This window comes from Bidens hawaiensis, unplaced genomic scaffold (assembly GCF_021521415.1).
Source record: "Bidens hawaiensis isolate Kalapana, Puna unplaced genomic scaffold, B.hawaiensis_p1.1 tig00065020_1, whole genome shotgun sequence".
Lineage (NCBI taxonomy): Eukaryota > Viridiplantae > Streptophyta > Magnoliopsida > Asterales > Asteraceae > Bidens > Bidens hawaiensis.
In genome coordinates, this window is record NW_027501604.1 from 1 (window position 1) to 22,395 (window position 22,395).

The 22,395-nt window shown below is 34.9% G+C and overlaps 4 protein-coding genes across 4 annotated transcripts; 1 reads left to right on the forward strand and 3 right to left on the reverse strand.

Annotated features, from left to right (window-relative positions):
• Positions 1-430: 430 nt before the first annotated feature.
• Positions 431-2,688, reverse strand: LOC143604401 (toll/interleukin-1 receptor-like protein). Its single transcript, XM_077080895.1, has 2 exons — positions 1,989-2,688; positions 431-1,770 (listed from the first exon to the last, which is right to left on the reverse strand). Exons 1-2 carry the CDS (start codon positions 2,462-2,464, stop codon positions 1,518-1,520), a joined length of 729 nt encoding a protein of 242 aa, XP_076937010.1. The 5' UTR covers positions 2,465-2,688; the 3' UTR covers positions 431-1,517.
• LOC143604404 (disease resistance protein RUN1-like) lies at positions 477-1,438 on the reverse strand (the record flags this gene model as incomplete). The annotated part of the gene is made up of 2 exons (XM_077080897.1): positions 635-1,438; positions 477-542 (listed from the first exon to the last, which is right to left on the reverse strand). Coding segments are annotated over exons 1-2 (870 nt in total), but the record flags the coding sequence as incomplete, so codon positions are not given.
• A 3,147-nt stretch (positions 2,689-5,835) lies between the features above and the next one.
• On the forward strand, positions 5,836-7,916 carry LOC143604400 (transcription initiation factor IIA subunit 2-like). The gene is made up of 3 exons (XM_077080894.1): positions 5,836-6,235; positions 6,334-6,384; positions 7,593-7,916. The coding sequence occupies exons 1-3, from the start codon at positions 6,050-6,052 to the stop codon at positions 7,728-7,730; spliced, it is 375 nt and encodes a 124-aa protein (XP_076937009.1). The 5' UTR covers positions 5,836-6,049; the 3' UTR covers positions 7,731-7,916.
• Positions 7,917-11,812: 3,896 nt separating this feature from the next.
• On the reverse strand, positions 11,813-19,847 carry LOC143604402 (putative sucrose-phosphate synthase 1). Its single transcript, XM_077080896.1, has 13 exons — positions 19,619-19,847; positions 18,460-18,549; positions 17,436-17,677; positions 17,295-17,358; positions 15,933-16,631; positions 15,491-15,607; positions 15,281-15,412; positions 15,022-15,198; positions 14,681-14,734; positions 14,519-14,581; positions 13,277-14,164; positions 13,066-13,193; positions 11,813-12,305 (listed from the first exon to the last, which is right to left on the reverse strand). Exons 1-13 carry the CDS (start codon positions 19,796-19,798, stop codon positions 12,026-12,028), a joined length of 3,114 nt encoding a protein of 1,037 aa, XP_076937011.1. The 5' UTR covers positions 19,799-19,847; the 3' UTR covers positions 11,813-12,025.
• Positions 19,848-22,395: the final 2,548 nt, after the last annotated feature.

The window sequence follows — 22,395 nt, forward strand, 5'->3', positions numbered from 1 at the left end:
GGTTATCAAATATATAGATACACGGAACTCGGTAAACAAGAAAAAATAAAATGAACCATAACCAATTAAACCAACTTGCTTATAAATGGGGTTGGGCTCCACCCATTGACTAGTGAGATGATTTAGGTATATATCCAAACATCGAAGAATGAAATCCTAAATGTAAATGTTAATTATTAAATCCTAAATAACTACAAAATAATTCAAATGACAAGTGAGAAAGAGATCTCAAATAATTTTATGTTGAATTTGATGGCGTTGGAATCGATTAGAATCGTAAACAGGGACTGCAAGTGCATCAATAGATAGAAATGATCAAAATATCCGGGGAAGATTAACATACTTCTTGCCACACACCCCGTTTTCATTAAAACATGCGCAGAACATATTATGCCCTTATTAGTGCATGACACTATATTGAGAAAATTATTATAATCATACAAAATAATATACACTAATATACTTATTTGGCTTACCTCTGATGTCATCCATTGCTCTGGCTCTTGCATGTCAACTAATAGACCTTCAATTCTCTCACAAGCCTGATGAAGAAAGACAAGAAATTAATTATTGAATGCTTTTTTGAAATAATAGATGGAAAGTGAGCTTAAAGATACAAGCAAAAGCATCTTACATCCCCGTTCCTTAACAAACGATAAGCGTCATCTTTATGCCAGACTCTACTACGATTTGCAAGATCTTTTGACTCTTCATAAACAATCTGACTTGACATATCTTGAAGGAGTTTATGCATCTCCAAACGACCATCTCTTGATTCGGTAACAAGGCATCTGTTAATGAGGGTGGTGACCCCATATTTAGCATGCCAATCTTTCTCGAGTACCTCTTCCACCTTATATTTAAATTCCCTAATAAACAAACTAGCTATATGGAGAAACAATTCTTTGAGACTATGACTTGGCAATGATTCATAACTCTTATGTAATACGCGTTGGATTCTATGATCAAGATCTCCTTTCAAGGAGCTAAGTGAATTCATTCTACTTCTCCATACTTCAATCATGTTATTTTTTGTCCACGGATCATCTTGAGCCCTAACAGGTAAAGAAGAACCTAATACTTTAAGAGCTAGCGGATTGCCTCCACAATATTGTGCTAACCCTACTGCAAGCTCTTCGAAACCTTCCATAGGAAATTTGGATCCAAAGGCATGCAAACTTAGAAGCTCCAATGATTCTTGCGGATTCAATAATTTAATTTCATGAACATTACACCTCCATGATATGGACCCAAACCATGTATCTATGTTTAGAGTCCGGGTAGTTATGATGATCTTGCTTGGAGTATGGAAAGCCTCCGTTCCAAATAATGTGCTTAGTTTGCCTTTGTCATCAATATCATCAACAACAATTAACATCCTATTCTTTTGTATGACGTTCAGAAGCATAATTGCTCCCTCATAAACATCTGATATCATCATATTATTGTTTCTAGAGATATCCCTAAGAAGCTTGTTCTGTGCACCAAGCAAATCATTAGGTTGATTCCCAATCTCTTCAAGAAAACAACAGCCAAACAAAGTCATGCTTGTTTGAGTAAAAAATATGTTTGGCAAGTGTTGTCTTGCCACTTCCTCCCATCCCGCAAATTGAAAAAACCGGATGATCAGGCTGTTCAGATCTCAACCATGTATTTATTCGTTCAGCTCGAGTCTCTATTCCGGTTAAATCAGTGGGAATATTGCGGATTTTCAAACCTAGTTGACGGTAAACTTTGTCAACAATTTGGGCAATTAAGTCCTTTTCATAGCTGGAATAAAGAAGGAAAATAAGCAGATTCAGAGCAAGATATTTCCCAAAACAATCAGATCAAAGATCAAAATATGCAAAGGGATATATAAACATGTACAAACACATATTAAATGGGCCATTAATATCCTAAAATTGCTAGTCAAAATTAAATTAGCAATAACAAGCTATTTGAACTATCAAGTATCAATTTATTTATATAGAGATATTGTTGCATACCCTGAAACAACCATCCCTTTCAACTCAGCCACCTCTCTTAAGGCTGCCTTCCACCTTTTCACATTATCCTGCGTCCATTTTGATCTTGCAAATATATACTTTGCTTTGATCTTGAAACTTCCTCGCTGGTTCCTGACATTTGAAGGATCAACACCATAAAACACCGGGAAAACGATGTGACCGACCGTCCTCTTTTGCTCCAGGATCAACCGAAGCTCTTCAAGACACCAACTTGAATTTGCATAATTCTTGGAAATTACAATTATTGACGCCTTTGATTCTGTTATCGCGCTCTCTATCTCTGGTTTCAGTTCTTGGCCTTCTTGGATTTCATTGTCATCTCTGAAAGTGGTAATCCCTGCTTTACGTAACGCCTCATAAAGATGATCCGTAAAAGAATAACGAGTGTCTTCACCTCTGAAACTAAGAAACACATCATATTTGTGAGGGATTGGAGCAGATGAAGTAGAAGCCATTGAAACTAGATAAGAGGTTATGCGGATAACAAGAGACTATATATGAGGTTGTGATTTGTGAAATGAAGTGAATATTGATAAGAATATAAAGCCATCAAAAGGTCAAAAGTCTTCTCAAAATATCCAGGGACAAATACGTAATTAGATTCACATCTTTCTTGGAAACCAGTTAGCAACAAGTGGGATGCTTCTACATTTCTACAATTAACATTGACAGAAAAGTCATACATTCAATTCGAAAATATAGGACATTTTATTTAATATATTCATTGCCTTCACTTCTTGCGTTTACCTGGTCAAATCCATTAGCATGCTGGAAATGGTTATTGATGCAAGGAACAAGAATATAGAAGGTGCGTATAGAATTCCCATGTTCAACATGCAAATGTAAACTAAACTTTTATTATTTTTCTTTTCATTTAAATTGATATGGGTCTGTTTGTGTTTAGTCTTGCGTGTATGTTTCAAGATTACTGTATATAAACCTAGCGAACGAACTAGACATTCATCAACGATTCAATGTGAAATTTGTTTACGCTAGTTTATTTATTAAACGTACAACCAAAACTTTTTGTTCATTTAATTAAATGAACGAACATGAACACACGTTTTTCATGATTGTTTGTTAATGCTCGTTCATTCAAAATTTAATAAGTACATAATGGGTTATATTTTTATGTACGTTTAATTATGCTTATTTATGTCCGTTTGTGTTTGTTTACTTTCGGGAACTGTTCGTTTAGGTTTTAAACAAGTTGTACGCTTAAGGATATCTACATCTTACCCTACACAGACCCTACCATAGCTTTGCTATTGGTGGGATATACTGAGTACGATGATGATGATGATGATGTACATGAATAAACACGCACATGCTCATTTTCATGTTCGGGTATAGTCGAACACAAACATGGCTCGTCCGTGTTCGTGTTCGTGTTAAACTCATGAAATTGAAATGATTGATTTCATAATCAATGATCCGGGTATGTTTACTATATATATCAGTTTTCAATTTATGTTTATTTTTGTGTAGATTCTTGTGTTAAATCATCATAACAAATTATCTTGTGTCTGCTTACTTTATATAAACCTTGAATATGTGCTTAATTTGTGTGTGTGTTGAAGAATCTTGTGTTAAAATTATTATAGTGGGCAATGTTGCAAAAGTTGCTAGGCGGTCCTTAGGCGGCCGACCCTCTTGGAGGGAGTACTCGGAGTACTCGGGGAGTACTCGGACATGATAAATATAAAGAAAATTAATTTTTGGGTAATATATATATTTCAAATATCATAAGTACGTTTACTAATATTTATAACAAAATAACTAAATATCAATATAAATCAAAGAAATACATTTTTAAACACTAAATTATTCTAAAAAATGTTAATCATTGATTAAAAAAATGATATTCGTTCTTTAATATTATAGAAATACGAATTATGTTGTATTTTTTAAATGAAAATAGACCCAAGTTAACCGACTAGATGTGATTCTGACTAATGTTGACCACCTTTGAACAATTTTTAGTAACTAGGCGGAGATAGAGAAACTCCCCTCGGCACCATGCCTTGTAGCGAGTACTCGGAGAGTATTCGGCCTTGTAGACCTACTTTTACAACATTGATAGTGGGTGATTTTGTCTGTTCACGGAATATGAACAATTAGATTTTGTAAGGCCCATTTCTATATTAGTCTTTCATATTTGTATGTATTGTTTTGTTTATGTTATGTTAGCTTGTTGAACCTTTGTTTATGTACGTTTGGGCCCAATGTCATTTGTATTTGAGCCCATTGGGCCGTTCATAATGAAATCATTGGGCATGAGAACGCGCACTATATAAGGTGTGTGTATCTCATGCACACAAACAAAATAACCTTTTTGAAAACTTTATCTTTAAAACTCACACTCTCTCTCTTTCTCTCTCGGCAATAAACACACATAAACAAGATCCGAGGTCTCGGTCTTCACTAGTTATTTCCGCTAACTAGTGTAGATGTTAATCCAAAATAACTAGTAATAGTTGTTATGTTGTTAGATCCGGACAAGTGACCTACAGTTTTTGCCTTCTATTTTATTTTTCACGGTATATGAACAATTAGTTTTTGCCTTTTATTCTACTCCTATTTTTTTTTATTTTGTATAACATCATCATATTCGAGAAAATTATTGCTTGTTTCCTTTTAACATCGATCACATAAAAACTAGTCTCTGATCATATATGTTTCAAATATGAACTTAGTACTGGTAAATGACCTGAATGTATGATACATCATATATTTTTTTTAAATTTAGGTTGTTGTTAGATAAACTTGCGCTTAATTTAAAGTGTTAAGAGGGTTTTGTATGATCATAAATAGGGTTGGTAAAAAAGCTCGAGCCAAGCAGGTATATTTGAGAACCGAAACATATGGGATAAGTATACCCTAATTCTAGACGGGTATTTAGTCGGATATAGGATTAGAATTACTTTATTTTTGCAGGTATGAGACAATATGGGATTAAGTGATACACACGAAACCACATACGTGTTTACCGGAATTATATACCAAAAGACTTTAAATATTTATTTGTTTCGCTTAACCTTGCCTATTGTTTCGGTTTACTAGATTCATTATATGAAAATTAATTTTTTCAATATTTGTTTTACCAGCAAAATTAAAAATTGAATATAACAAGAACCAACGGCTAAAAACTAACCGGAGGAAAAAAAAGTTACATAACAAGAAGTGTGTTTTTTAACCACTCGATCCAGTTACATTTCTACTAAAAAACATAAATAATACCATTGCCATAATGGAACCAACAAGTGATAAAAAAGAATTAGAATAAGGTAACATGTAAGAACGAATTAAGTGTAAAATTCTTTTTTAAAAATATAAAAACTTGATTGCTATTGGGCCGGGTCTCCTTTAAATTTATCATACAATTGGGTCGGTTTTCGGGTTTCACGAGAATATCATTAACCGGGTCTCCTTCGGGTCAGGTAGCATAAACCGGGTGAGACCCGAAATACCTGAACCCATCAGGTTAGGTTCTCGGGTCCTTAGAATACCATTAACTAGGTCTAGGTCGGGTAGCATAGACCCGCAAGACCCTAACCAATCAGACCCGGTTAATTACAAATGGGTTGGTTCTTGGGTCCGTGTCGGGTATTGTGGGTAAGACCCGTTGCCGTGAAGTTCGTTTATTTTATTAAACGAACCAAACATTCATGAACATACATTCTGTTTGTCCATATATGTTCATTTATGTTACTTTCAATATTAATAAATACACAAGTAGTTATATTAATATGTTCGTTTAGGTTTTAAACAAGTGAACAAGAGTGTACACGGACGTGAACACAAAAAATTTTGTTCGATTATATGTTCGTGTTCCGTTAAGTTAATTGAACTGACACGAGCATGCCGTCGTTCGTGTTCGTTCAGCCCGTTTACAGGCATTTTGAGTTCTGTTTTGGTTGATTTAAGTTTGGATACGTTGTGTGACCGATTATCTGAATAATAAATAATTTAGGTAACATAAGATTTAAAATATCTTTGTTGTTTTCTTTATGTATAATTTTGCATAATTGTTTTTGTGAATGTTGTTGGTTAAATTTGAGATTTTGACAGTTATTATTGTGCAGAACAGGTCTTTGATGTCGACATTCGAGTTGTACCGTAGGTCAACAGTTGGCATGTGTTTGACTGAGACGTTGGACGAGATGGTTTCAAGTGGGATTCTCGGTCCCGAGCTTGCTATCCAAGTGCTTGTTCAGTTTGACAAGGTATCACTTAACCTTCTTTAATAATAATAATGTTATGTGTTAGTTTCATGTTGATTAATATGTGTATCATCGTATTTCTTGTTTTGTTAATTATATAGTCAATGGCTGAAGCACTGGAGACTCAGGTTAAGACCAAGGTGTCGATTAAGGTAAATGCTTCTATCTATATGACTTACTAGAAAATATTACCGAGGCTGGTGAATTTTGATATAAAAAGTTGCTTATTAGTTAATCTGTTTATCGAGCATTTTAAAAGCAGTAGACTTTTTTGCTTGTTGGATGAAGAAAAGAACTTGTACTTATCTGCTCAAATTAGTGTTTTGAGATTGCTTATTGGCATATTGCAAATTGATTATTTTTCGGTGTCGGTTCTAAATTAGAAGTTTAATCCCGAATACTTCCTTAGAATAGGATTTTAGTAGATTAGTTTTAACTTCAAATTTTTTTTAACATACCACTAGCTCGTTTTAAAGCTTTTCAGAATAATACAGTGTCGATGATAATCTATGGTTTCAATAAAACTTGCTGATACGCGAGTTTAGAAATGCATACAATGATACAAATACTCTTCCACCTCTAGGGTAGTAAGCAGGGTACCCTGTTAGTGTTTTCTAAGCGTTTGACCCCACCCAAACCTTAACATGTAGTAAACTTGGGCTGTAATCGAGACAACCGATGTCAGGGCGAGCTCGGGCTCGAGCTCCAACTTAAACGAGTTGGCTTGTTTAAAGCTCGAGCCGAGCTTGTTAAGTTTTTAAATTTTTAATTCATTTTTTTTATTTTACTAGTTATTTATAAATAAATGGCAAAAATATAATTTTTAACATCAATTTATGATAAATTTATAAACTAGAAAATTTATAATATTATATGTTTTATTTTAGTTTTGTCTTTTTTTTTTTAATATAATGTTTTAAAGCTTGAGTGGCATAAATGCATAATATATGTATTATTTTTATTTTTTCTTATTTTGGTATGCTATTATTTTTATTATTATTACTAAAATTTTTTAGGGTATTATATAAACGAGCCAACGAGCCGAGCCGAGCCAACCCTGGCTCTAGCTCAGCTCGTTTAGAAATCAAGCCAAGCCGACGGACTTTTTGAACAGCCGTAAAGTAAGCAGATTGTTGAGATGAATTGTATAACAATATAACTATTGTAATTATATTTGATACAACAACTTGTTTAGGCTTGAACTTGAAGATGTCTCGGTTTGACTCAATAGACTTGTTTTGTTTTGCCACTTTTACTTATAACGCTATGTAAATGACGGATATACCCTTGTTGGCTTGTTAACAAAGTAATCATCTTTACTGTGTGGTTGCTGATATATTGTGATTATGAACATAAACAGGGGCATCTGCACACGTACAGATTCTGTGACAACGTGTGGACCTTCATTCTGCAAGATGCTGTGTTCAAGTATGATGAGCGTCAGGAAAACGTGGGTCGGGTTAAGATAGTGGCATGTGACTCCAAGCTGCTGGTTTAGTGAGAGATGTGACGGTGTCTAGGTAAATTTTAGCGTAGAAGAAATATGGTGGTTGTTTACTCTGTTGAACCTCTTGGAATAGAGTGAATATGAAACTATATGCTAAAGATAATATACTCAGTTGTGTGAGATAATACTAGTTGGAGTTCAGTTTTCGGCTTTAAATTGTTTGGTCCATTTTGGTCTTTATTTATTTGAGTTTCAGTATGGTTATTTCTAATATTATGTAAATGGTTTTCGTAACCATTACCTGTAAGCTCACGAGGCCAACCACGGCTCTGTTAACCAATGGAATCAGATAAATTGTAGTTTGTGATGGGCAGGCGTTCTTAAAGGGGTTAAAGGCGGAAACTAGTGAATCTGTTGTTATATCAATTATCAAGCGCGCCACCCCTTGCCTTGAAGGTTAAAGTAGACATTTTCGTCACATCAAAAGTCACGTGTGACATCCCTATTTTGCGATCTAAGACAGGGATGCTCACGAGACGACCTGTGCCAACATAAGCTCTGGTTCGGCTAGGTTTTAAAAAAAAATTATTGCATTTTTTAAACAAAAGAGGAGTCATACTACATTATTTAAACACTGGGTTTTGTATATTAAAATTGTAATATGTTAATAAAAAAGATAAAGGTCTTTCAACCAGTTTTTAATACAATATCTTTTTAACCGAAAGCCAATTTTTGAATCAACAAAATGTTTAAAACAATATAGCTAGAAACTGCTTGTTCATATGTACATACAAATATAGGGAAAAAAATCCAATACAATAAGAGTTTATCGTACAATAGGTACGCGAATCCCCTTTTTGCACGAAATCGATCCATGAAATCACATCCCAACATCTCGGAATCGTCAATACATAACCAATTAATCATTGGTTCACCGGAAAAAAACAGTTTTGGATCGTTAATCGATCAATTTTTTACTTTTTTCACGAAAACCGTTTTTGAGCATTTTAGGTTTTGGTTGAGCGTTTTCAGGTTTTGCATTTGAGTGTATCGCGTACCTATCGTACGTTAAGGCATTATTGAACAGTATCTCGACCCTATAAATATAATATAATAAAGTATAGGTAAAATAAATCTAGATGTTGCAGACATTTATATGTCAACTACATATGAAAATATTAGAATACTGAAGACAATATTATAGCGTCCTATAAAAATTCAAAGACATCATACTGCATCATTTTGGATCGTTTTCACATGGTATTGTTATCGAGACTTCCTCAGGATCGGTAATCTTTTTAATTTCATATTTCAAATGTACCGACTTTACATTCTTTCCAGCTTTCTTCAAACAATTCAGAAGTCGGACTGGATCGATGCAACCTGAAACATTAATCTTAATCGTCCCATCTTCCTTCATAATTTTAACGGCAACTAGTCCTGTTAACTCACAAGCAGCATGTTTATCAAATCCTAGGAAAAACAATGAATTTCTACCGCTTTAGATACACATAAATCAAACAAGTGTACCTTCAACACTTCCCAAAACCTTTTTCAACGTATCATGATATGATTATGGTCAAGTTCTGAAACAAGAACACACCATATATTAACATATGATTACACAAATATGTATCGTATGTGTACAAAGTTAACGTTTAACCATAAACGAAGAGTTTTCATTCTTTTTGGACTTGGATTTCTTGAATGCTCGCATAACTGGTTTAGGCCAAAAGGATACAAACGTTAGTATTGATGATATAATAGACGATTTTACCATAAAAGCATTCCAAATTTGACTAAAGTTATATTTAAAAACTTGTACTATAAAATTTTGTACATTTATAAATTATGGGAATTTGAAGTGATTAAGATATACAATTTAGTTTTATTTAAGTGAAAAAATGTTATAAAATTTATTTAAATACCATATTTAAAAAACTTATGTTAAACTATATACATAAATACTAAGCTAGAGTGAGAATCATTACAAAACATACAATTATACATAGAACAAGCAAGTGTAATTAAAGTTTTGTTTTTATACCATAAAAACATTATATTTGTTTGATTTCTATTCTTGTAGTTGATATCACATTCTAAATTTTACTAAAGTTATATTTAAAAACTTGTACTATAAAATTTTGTACATTTATAAGTTCTGGGAATTTGACATATTTAATAAATACAATTAAACTGTTTTTAGAAGTTAATAGCAAAAATTACATAATAGAATTTAAAAATATGTATGAAACTGTCATACACATAACCTATTTAGAAAAAACAGATTAAAAGGTTTTATATTATACACATAAATATTAGGTTAGGTGAGTGAGAATCAAGCGAAAATAACCCTTTTTTAAGGGAGTTCGTCCACCTTAATTTTCTTTTAGTGTTATATGTATATAAAAATCTCGACCGCTCAACTGAAAATTAGTGTTAAGTTTCCTGATCATCGTCCCTCACAAAAACACATTCATGGGTCCTTCAAAATTATTACAAAACAAAAAATTATACCAAGAACAAAACTTCTTTACTTGAAGTTTTGTTTTTGTACATGCACGCGTAGTTTATAGACATAAAATCTATCAAACTAACCTTAAAAAAAAGACAAAAAATCCATGAACACACAAGTTTAAATGACTTCATTGTGTTTACCTGTGCTCATGAAAAACATGTCGATCTGATCAGAAACTGTGAGTAGATCCGATGGCCGGGATGTCGTGAACGAAAGTATGGACGCCAAATTAATGAGATCGAGGTAGTAAATAGGAAAGAAATCTGTACTTGTAGTTATATGCAAAGGATTTTTTCTTTCATAAACTATATTTTGTCATAATATTTTTAATACACTATTTTAGGAAGTAACTAGGCAACATTTAATAACTAGTTTTCAAAACCATCGGTTAGGCGTTAGTTAATACGGTATCTGGTTTTAATAGTTTACTTTTGCTATGTTTATTGTTGTTGTAGCTAGCGTTAATCTTCGTTTAAAAGAAATAGTTCATTACTCATTAAACATTTTCATTTCAACTCGACAAGGTACTTAAATCCTCGGAAACGGTTTAGTATAAGCCGTGGACAAAACTCTTTAAAGAACAATACACTCCATTTGTGATTTGAAAAAAAAAACGTAAACCTTTCTTATATTATAAGGGTGTGCGTGGTGCGGTTTGGTGCGGTTTTAGGTTAAAACCAAACCTAAAAACCAAAACTTCGGTTTTGAAATTTTAAAATGTTTCGGTTTCTGTGTTTTTCGGTTTTCGTTTTGGTTTGGATTTGGTTTCAACTTTTTCGCTTTTTACCATTTGAGCCTTGAAAATTTTAGGTCAAAAGAAAGTTTGTCGAATTCGTTGAATCTAGGTAGAATTAATTTATTTAACATATTAACTACTATATTATAATACATTTGGCCAAAAGCATTTGAGTTACATATATAGTAAATTCTTATAAATTACTTTAAAAAATAAATAAATAAAAATCTAGAAATTCGGCTCGGTTCGGTTTTTCCGGATTGATAGTTTACTATTCGAACTAATGTGGTCTTTGAGTTTACATGCCGTGTGGTACAACTAGATAGCAATTATAGTATTTTTCATCTCAAAACAACCACAAATCCCGTTAGTTGGGAAAAATTCGAATGTCAAACGTAGCCTTTACTATTATCATAAACCATTTACCCGTCAGATACCCAATTGATCCCCCAAACCCGACTTTTTTTATTGGGTGTCCCCACTGACCAATCTTAGCAATAAAGTTTCCCAGAGTAAATCGGATGATACCAGGGTTTAATCCCCAGACCTTCACAATAGTTTCTCATCTCCTTACCACAGACATTATCGTTAGGACAAGCATGTTTAAATTAGTTAATAAATAATAAACGAGTCGTCTCCCTGCATACATCTCATATATTGTTTTGTTCTACTTCTAACAACAATATTTATGAGTTGGACAAAAGGTGTCACAAGTATGTCTGTTTTAACCCCGCTACCACGCCCATTTTGACTTGTTAGTTGTTACCTTACACGCTAAACTCTAACGTCACATATCTACGTTGTTAATTGACTCGTTGCCTAGCCTGCTAAACCCACCCATTTATACACTTCCAGACTAAGACATGTGCTCACAATCGAAAAACACAATACCCTCATTTATATAACTTCTGTACAGAATATCGTACTTTTCGAACTAGTTTCACCAACTAGTTATTCATGCGAATGCAGATTGAATGCACAGCAAAAACGAAGAAAAAAAATATAAAATTACAAAAGAAAAAACATTTCACCGGGGAGGGATGATCATCCCGGGCCCAATTGTCAAACGAGAGGGGTAATAATGTAATTAACTTATGCCTTGAGGACTCCAAGCTTTCCCAATGAAGCACGGATATCAGCAGCACTACATTCTTCGGGTGTGTGAATGATATTGGTGCTTTCAGTAGGTGTAACATCAGAAAGCGGGTAGACTCTGTTAGCATGTAACGGGTTTGTGGCGCCTCCGCCAATTCCCTTCAGTATAACTGATTTGTGAACGCCGCCCAGAAAGCCTTCGTAGTCGGTATCCCCACTTTCACCGACGAAAACCACCACCTTTGATAAGTCCATACCCCATCGGAGATACAAATATCTGTAAGAAAGAGGTTAAAAGGATATTAGACCGAAAGAGAAATTTCAAAACACCATAGTTAGAAACCTTTTTCTAGCAAGCCCGATAACGGTTAGTGGTGGCTAGATGGGCGAATCAGGTAATATTTAAACGGGTTTGGGTCAGAAAGTGTAACCTTTAGCATGCTTTAGTTAAACTGTAACAAATTTTCATCTACTTATAAAAAACCTGTATTAATTATATGGTTAGTAGTGGCAAGATGGGGGGGGGGGGGGGGGTGTTAGATGACATTTTAAACGGGTTTGGGTCGGAAAGGGAAACTTTTTTAGCCTAGGTTAGGTTGACCTGCAAACACTTTTTTGTCTCCTTTTAAAAAATCATGTATATAAATGCTACAAATACGATCAAAAGTAGTGTTAAAAGTTAAAACAGCTAATATTTTTGTCTGTCTTATTGGGTTGACCCCCAAACACTTTTTTCTTTCATTTAAAAAAACTTTATAATAACTAACGCGATGCTTTTTTGAAAATCTACAGTGTTATTACAACAATAATCCAATTTCTAATAAAGATATTTAGTAGGTTATATGCAAAAGGATATTCTTTTAGCCCTTCCGGAGTTCTAGCCAATCGACATATTTCCTTTCAAGGACCAAAAGCAGAATTTAATCCTATCTTTTTTTAGACTGTAGACTAGAAGGGAACAAGAAAATCTGGATGATTTGCACCTAAATTTAATACTATTTATAAAGAAAATGCAAAAACGAGAAAATGTCAAGTACCTGAGAGCTTGAGAACGAGATGCCGACACTGGAATCACATTAATCTTTTTCCCATTTTGGCAATAAATAGCGTGACAACGAAGAGCTTGAATCCTCATTAACTTCCGAAGCTCCTTAACAGGAGGAACCTACAAAAATAACCACTAAAATAAGAAATATAGTACGCTAACATTAAAAAACCAACCTCAAAACACATTTAAACGGGACTAACCAATCCGGGCCTGTTAATATTAAAAGCATAACAGTAATTGGTTGAAACTTCTTCATCTTCAGTTACAACATGCTCTTCATTTTTATTTTCAGCCTTTTTGTCAATTATAGAAGCAGCCCATTTCACCAAAGTCTTCCTCAGCCCTTCACCGCCCCAATGGTACTCAATATGTGAATGATAATATAAATCAAACACAAACGGGTTATCTTCCGAATGCGAAGACGAATAATAAAGATCAGCCCCACTATTACAGATATATGCATCGAAAACCGAAGGATTCACCGATTTAGACACCAAAAGCGAGTGAATTTGAGCCATTTGTAAAGAAGTCGCCAATATAAACCCGATCGACCCCTCACTTTTTTCACTTTCTACTGCATTAAATATTTTTTCAATGTTTTCAAAAAGTGACTCGATATCGTCACCATCGATCGCGATTACAAAAACATGTGTTCGTCTCCTTATAGCAGGGAATTTAAGCTGCTCGTTTTTATCACCCGAAACCGTCTTTTGTGTATTTTTCCCAACATTTTTTGAATATGACGAAACAGCATTATCTAATTTATTGGTTTGATCTTCAGAACCAATTGAGAATTTTAAATTAAGAGATATATCTTGCATATCTCTTAAGGAATCATTTGGTGAGTCAGATTCGGAATTTTCATCATCCTCGTCGTCGTTTTTTAGCCACCCGGGATGCCTCGGTTTACAGCTGGCGATTCTTGAAAGGTAAGTTTTGCAATGTTCGGTCCATGAGAATAGATGAATGTTTCTTAGCCCGTTCGCCCGGCATTTGGCCCAAAGTTGCTTATCTGCAACGAGTTTTAATAATGCGTCTGCAATTGATTGTTGATCATGTGGATCAATAAGCAAACCATTGTCAAGTACCTGCAATGATGACATCATCAGTTTTACTTGACTTATCTCAAACGGCTAAAATAAAAAGGTTTTGCTAAATGAGGAATGATCAACGGGCCAAACAGGTTAAAGTCACCTAAAGTACTTTTTATTGCATACAACCTACTAGATCGTTTTATTCGAAGTACACATTATTATTGCAATAATAAAGTTTTTGTAAACATAATTAGCAAATTATAATCTTTGAACAATAGTGTTTGCGGGCCAACCCAGCCAGCTCATTTTGACCTGTGCTAAAGAAAGAGTTTGACCCGTTATCCACAAACCGTCCATCTTGAAACATGTAATCTAAAATAAATTGTATAAAAAATTAATAAAACTAACCCGATGAATATCCACAGGGCCTCCATTTTTTGTGGCAACCATTGGTAACCCATGAGCAGCAGCCTGTTGAATAATATTTCATGAGTCGGGATAATGACATTATACCAAGTAGGCACCCTGTTTAATAAAAAATCTAATATGACAAGAAGGAAAAAAACTCACCTCAATCAAAGTGAGTCCAAATGGCTCTATGAAAGCCGGATTAATGAAAACACCCTGCCAAAAAAATTAAGAAAAAAAAAATTAAGCAAAGTTATTTTTAACACATAAAAAAACCATACTGGTTAAATAATGAAAACAGGTTACTTTAGCAATACATTTTTTGTAACCATATTCAATTTTCGTAATATTTTTGAAAAGGGAATAAAAAGTGTATGTGGGTCAGCCCAAGCCCGAACTGTTTCAGCATGATCCATTACCCGACCCACCCAATTTTCCGCCTCTACATGCCCGTTATTATCAGTTATCAAAACCAAATACACATGAAGTTATTCAAAAATTACCTTGGTCTTGGCAGCTAGACGATAGATGTCAGGGACTTCACTCTGCTTATGATGTTTAGGATATGCCACTTGACCATAAAGATCATATTTATCAATCAATTTAATAATTGAAAGAAGCATTGATGCACTTGTGCTTGACATCTCGTCAATGTTATCTCGGTTACCCATTATTAATGTCTGCAAAAATTTAGTTAAAAATATACCTTAATAACGAAAATAATATAATCATAACTGCATAAAAAGAGTAATCTGAACATACAAGATTAGCAAGCTCCCTTAAAGGACGACACTCCCCGAATGCTTTGACCAAAGTCGTAAGGTTCTTTTTAGGATCGGGCCTAGCAAGAGCGAGTATCATGGGCTTTCGTGGGTTGGTGAAGAATCGCATTATCTGCACAAAATGATATTTAGAAACCGCAAAATGGGTGACTTTTAAGGTTGAAATAGTTTTTTAAATATTGAAAAAGACCTCAGCCCAGATAGGTGGGTCAGGAGTAGGCGGATGGTCTTCTCCTCCTTCCGTTTCACCATCCATATCACCATCATGTGGGACAATATGATTGAACTCCATTCCCGGAGGAATTACCTGCCCGTAAATAAAATGATTAATTATGTAATTAAAAGATTAATGGACCGATTTGGGTTATATTCAATATCTAAAGGGTCTATCGGGTATAATCGAGAAAGCTAGCATAAAACCTTCCAAATCATCTTATTCAAAAAAATAGATTATTACTGAAATAACATAATCTTTTCAATTGACTTTAACACACTAACTACTTGTATTAATATACCATACAAAAGTCTACCCATTTTGACCCAATGCCAAAACAGTCCTGCCCACCCAAATGTGCCACCTCTAGAAAGACTTGAAACGCTAAGCAGAACATAGGGGTATTTTTGGAACTTACAACCATGCGAGGCATGAACCTGCCATAACAGCTCACATTACGCCTGATCCTAGCCCGAAGTTTCTTCTCCAAAACCGGGTCAAACCCGTCATACAATCGCCACTGTTCATCAATTTCTTGTCTGGTGCTAGTTATAACAACCTCAGAAGAATCAAGACTCAATTCTTCAGCCTCGATCCTACGCATGATTTTATATGTAGCATTAATTTCATCTTTAGTTAATCTTCCTTGTCTCAAAAGTTGTTCCAACTTATCTCGACCAAGTGAGTGGCCCGTGAAAAGCATGGGTACGTTTAATGCTCCAGATAACCGGGCTGCCGAGTCACCAGCATCTGCATAATGACCGTGAACGGCAACGGGCCAGACTGGGTGCCCACCACCAAGTTGCTCACCTAAAACTTTAGACATTTGTATTATGTGGCTAAGTGCACCGTCAACAAATTCAGGGATGTGAGGCCAAAGAAGCTCTTTAGGGATATATTTGTCTTTTGGCCCGAATGGAATACGGATTATGTAAGCGCCACTGCTTTCTCCAGCTTCATCTGGCATAGCATCAGAATTATGTGGAGATAACATCTCTGTTGGTTCCACGTAACTCCAGTCTACTTCGGGGCAGGCTACTTGTCTTGTAAGTAAATCAACTCGATAGACACCTGGCATTGAAGCTAAAGCTCTTGCAAGTTCTACAACATACTTAACCTGGAAAAAAAAAGTAAACAACTAAAAAACTTAACCTCGAAATATCATCATCATCATCATCATCGTACTCAGTATATCCCACCAATAGCAATGCTATGGTAGGGTCTGAGGAGGGTAAGATGTAGACAGCCTTACCTCTATCCCATAGGGATAGAGAGGCTGCTTCCGGTGAGACCCCCGGCTCGATAGTAGTTTTGAATCAAGCCTTGGACATAAGACACATAACACTCAATCCTCGGGACACCGGCTGATTGGTGCATGTGCCCTTGTCTTTCGGCTATCAACGCCACCACATGATGCCTGATTAACCTTCCGCCCCTTTTAACGTTATTTTCACGTGATTAGTAAAATAACGTCAAAATTAGTGCAATTTTACTTTTGCCCACCCAAGGGTTCACACATATATACATTATAGCAGGGCGTAAACTTAACCTCGAAATGAAGAAAATAAACAAATAAAAAACTTGACCAGCATGCATTTTTTCTCACATATCACAAAGATATTATAGACAACTATTGAATTAATTATCATTAAAAAAATATTATCACAATGATAATCTAAATCTTTGAGAAAAAAATGGTTAAAAGTCACCCGTTTGACCTGTTTGACTTGTTCGATGATTTAGCTAATTTTGTATACTTTACACGTTTGTTAAACAATACCTGACCACCTGTATCAGAATCACGACCAAGCTCCATATTTTCACCACGTATTAACCCATGAAGGCTGCACCAAAGTTATGGATAATTTGTATTATTATACTTCTAAATTGCTCAAAGTTACAACGGTTAAGAGTCTTTTACCTTATTAATACAATATACAGTTTTTTCCCCTTTTGTTGATTAGCCCATGCTTCCATGGCATCAATTGAGCTCATTCTAGGCAACCGACCTTTGTGGCTATCACCGTGAGCAGACACGTCACTAACTGGCTCTCCTTTTTCCCCTTCTGATAAATCTTCTGACATGTCAGCAACTGCCAAACGCCTACCTTTTTCACGCTCCATACGACGTCTGGCTTCTCTACTAGCTTCCTCATTCTCTAGCTGATAAACAAAGTTTCAACATTAATAGAGCTTAAAACTAGGGGCGTGCACGAAAAAGAAATGACCAAATCGTGACCGGAATAACTAACTTAACCGAACCCAATAAAAAACAACGATCTGGTTTTATGCTTTTAAAAAAACCATTTTTTTCGGTTTGGACCTAACCAACTCAAACGAAAAAAAAATATAATTAATTTATAAGAAATTAATAAAGTGTGTTGCCAAAAACATTTAGAACCAAATGTGAAATAATCAATTAATTATTAATTAACAAAAAAAATTAGGCCAGACTCGAATATTATATTTTGGACCTTTTTTGGTCCCAAATGGTGAAACCGATATAATTATAAACCAACCCAAATCCACTGTGAAAACCGAGAACCACAAAAGGTTAAACTGAACGGTTCGGTTTGACTTTTGACCCCAAAACTGGCACAAACTGACCACGCACACCCCTACTTAAACAGTCAATTCACCATGCATACAACAAATGACCCATGGCCTTATGTAGCAAGATTGTTTTAAGACAATTTCACTCGTGTTTTAAGTATAATTACCCCAATTTAATCTTCACATTAAAGTTCTTTATGTAGAAACTTTCATCAAACAATATATAAATTACAAGTCTAATGTATTTCTTTCAACATGATGAAACACAAAACAGTTCAGAAATCAAATTAAATCTCGTTTTTCAAAACTAACAGAATTAAAACCTACTTGCTTATACAAAATTGAATAGAAATTAACAATTAACAACAACACAAATTAAATAATATACAAACCTGCTTTTTCTGACGAGCTAAATTCCAAATCCTCCAGCACATATTCTCAAGCCTGGTGTTCCTCTCTTGAGGACTCCTCGTCGCTTGTGCCTTCAATTTCAACAACATATATTAGTAAAAACAAATCAAATACTTTTACATCATAAACATAAAATTTAATTAAACTCCATTCGATTCAATAGATCAAAGTTGAAATCATAACACAACAACTCAACAAACACAGATTAATCGAAATTTAACTCAATTATATTCGATTCAATCAATCAAAGTTCAAATCATAACTTAACAATTCAATACATACAGATTAATCAACACTGAACTCAATTCAATTCAATCAAAAGTCAAATCATAACCTAACAATTCAATAGTTCAACACACACATTATTAATCGAGAATTGATAAATCAAACAATTCAACCGAACAAACTTCGATATGATTCAATTGATACACGCAGATTAATAACAAACTGATGAGTCAAACAACTAAATTAAACTCAAATCAATTTTATTTAATCAATCAAACTCCAAATCATAACCTAACAACTCCACACTATAATACATACAAATTAATCAAAACCATACTCCATTCAACCAATCAGAACTCAAATCATAACCTAATAATTCAACAGTTCAATTAACACATTATCAATCGGACTCAACTCAATTTGATCTTATGCAATTAACAATCCACACAGATTAATTAAAAACCAAACTCAATTCAATTTAATTCAATCAATCATAACCTAACAACTCAGCACTTCAATTCACACATAACTAATTAACCAAAAAAATGATAAATCAAAGAATTAAATTGAACTAAATACAATTCTATCCAATCAATCAACAATTCAAATGAAGTCAATTAAATTTCTATTCAGTCAATCAAACTTCAAATCAGAACCTAACACCTCAACACACACAAAATCAACCAAACTCAATACACTTAACACTTCGATTCGATTCGATTCAATCAATCAAAACCTAACAATTCAACACTTCAATTCACACACTATTAATCACAAATTACTGAATCGAACAACCAATTGAACTCCACTCAATTCAATTCCATCAATCAACATTCACACATAATTAACGAATCTAGTAATTCAAATAAACTCAATCCGATTCGAGTCAATCAAAACCTGACGCATCTGACTTACTTTAACCCAGGACCGGTGCAAATCGGTCTCATCGAATCCAATAACATTATCAACGAAGTATCGAGTGGGACTGAATCTGCCGCGTTCACGAAGCAGCAAGGATGACTTGGCATCGTCGAGTCCAGGGCCTACGTCGAGAATCGCCTCCAAGTAACTGTTGATCCAATCGTTTCCCGCCATTCAATTGGAGATTATTGATGGATGGATGGATGGATTGGAATTGAGTGTGTGTGGAGAGAGATTTATGGCGAAATTTGGGATATTATGATGCGGGGTGGTACAGTACACATGGGACTCTAGAATATAGGAGAACAACGGAAAAACCGCTTATTATTATTATAAGCATTATTAAAATATATTGATATTATAAAATATTAAAAAGAACACTCATGTCATGTCATGTCAGTGTCACGGAAGGTTTTTTTTATTTTAACGGTTAACAAAATTTTCAAACGGGCGGGCTACTTACTAAATTCATTATTTTTTATACACTAGTCCTTTGATCGTGGAAAAACTCTCACATAAAGCCAGTGCTCGTGAACATTTGTCCTAATGCACGAGGTGAGATAAAACTTGTTCGATTTAAGGATCCAACAAGTGAAAGTCACATACTCGCCTAGTCTGTCATTATCATCATGGTGCTTTTGAAACTAATGTTGTGTTTCCGAGTCTCATTAATAAGAGAAACCGAAGGAAGTGAAGGTTTTTCCTTTTCTTTCTTTTCTATTTCTTTCTTCCCGCGCTTTCTTTCCTACCAATTATTTCCAAATTGGAAAGAAACCAATCATCTTCATGTTACTCTCTGTTTCTTTTGTTATTTTTTTTCTTTCCTTTCCTTTTCTTTCATTTAATAAAACTTGGGAACACACAGATTCCTCCAATCTTTTCATTTCTCTTCTTAAATAAAACTCAGGAACACAACCATCTCAATCTTTCCATTTATTTCCTTTCTAAGTGAAACTTGGGAACACTAAGGGGGTGTTTGGTACAAAGAATGGAAATGGAGAGTAAATATAAATGAAAATGGAATTGTAGAGAAAGAGAATTGGTATGGAGAATGAGAATCATTTCTCTTGTTTGGTACACGAGAAAATAAACAGAGAACTCTACCATACCCAACCCCACCTCCACCCAACCTGACACCACCCACCACCACAGCCCCACCACCACAGCCCCACCACAGCCCCAGCCCCACACCACCAGCACCACCACCACAGCCCTTTCTTCAACCACAGCCCACCACCACCGGCTGCCGCCACCAAACCCCCTTCTTCAACCACAGTACACAAGAAATTAAAAAGATTCAAATTTTTGGAACATAAGATATAGAAAAAGGAGGCTCAGATCTGTCATCACTGCCTCTTTGGAGATTTTGTGGTGGTGGTTGTGGTGGCGATGATGATGATGATAATCAGAAGCCACCTGCAACCACCGCCGATTTCCACCACCACTGTCACCCACCTGCGACCACAATCACCCGACCATCTGAAAACCCTAACCTACCACGAACCACCACTTGAAACCCTAATCTCCGTTCACCCGTACCACCTGCAACCTACAACCGGTTACCATCTCTGTGTTCACCACTGCGAACGGCGGAGACGGGGTGGTGGTTGCAGACTTGGAGACGAGGTTGCGGTTGCAGACTTGGAGACGAGGTGGCGGCCGGAGACGAGGTGGTGGCCGGAGACGAGGTGGTGATATGCTATGAGGAGGCTGCTGAGAAATGGATTTCTCTTTGTTTTAAAGAGAAATGGAATTCTCTAGTTTTAGAGAAATAGAAATGAAAAGTGGAAAACAAACAAAAGAAATATTTCTAATTCCATTTCTCCCCAATCAAATCCCTCTACCAAACACCCCCTAATGGGATTAGAAATCGAGCATGGGCCACATGAAACACCAAATCTCTCCATTACCACTCCACCACTTTGACTAAGTAAACGACTAAATGTACGTAAAGGTTTTTTATTAAATAAGAATAAGTGGGTGATTGGTTGAAAAAAGTCGTGGTACCACCTATTACCTGAGTTTCACGTTGTGTCCTCAAATTTCATTTAAGGAAGGAAAGAGAGTGATGAAATAAATGACTGTGTTTCTGAGCTTCATTTTAAGGAAGGAAAGAAAAAAAAAGGAAAAAAAAATGAAAGGTTGTGTTCCTGAGTTTCATTTAAGAATAGAAATTTAGTGAACGAAAAAATTTGTGTTCCCGATTTTTACTTAAGGAAAAAAAAAAGAAAGGGAAAGAGAATATCGAGTAAAATGAATGAGATTGATTTCCTTCCAAATTGGAAGGATTTGGAATAAAATGAAGTAAATGGAAAATAAGATAAAGGGAAGGAAAGATTGTTCGTTCTTTTTGTTCCCTCGTTAACTTAAGAACACAAGCGTCATTGCAATATCGCATTCCTTCTTTGTAGCTCATCTCCTTTATTGTGTAATGGTGTGTACCGCCCCAATGAAGGTGATGTGGTAGTGGGTGGCACCGACTACACTTAATTTGAAGTGTATTAACTATTAAGAGTGTATGGAGAATATGAAGAGCAATCGACCAATTAAGGAATTTTATGTCAAAAATAGAGTGTCAGAAGATTTATTGAGGATGTATAAAGAGTTAAAAACAAAATATCTAGGATTAAAGAAAAATAAATAAATAAATAAAAAGGTATTTTTTTTATTGGTTGAGAACTCGTGTTTTATCTCTCTTTCTCTCTCCTCTCTTTATCGGTTTTATCATATTGATTGTTATATTTAAATACCTGATAACCCTACCCGAAATG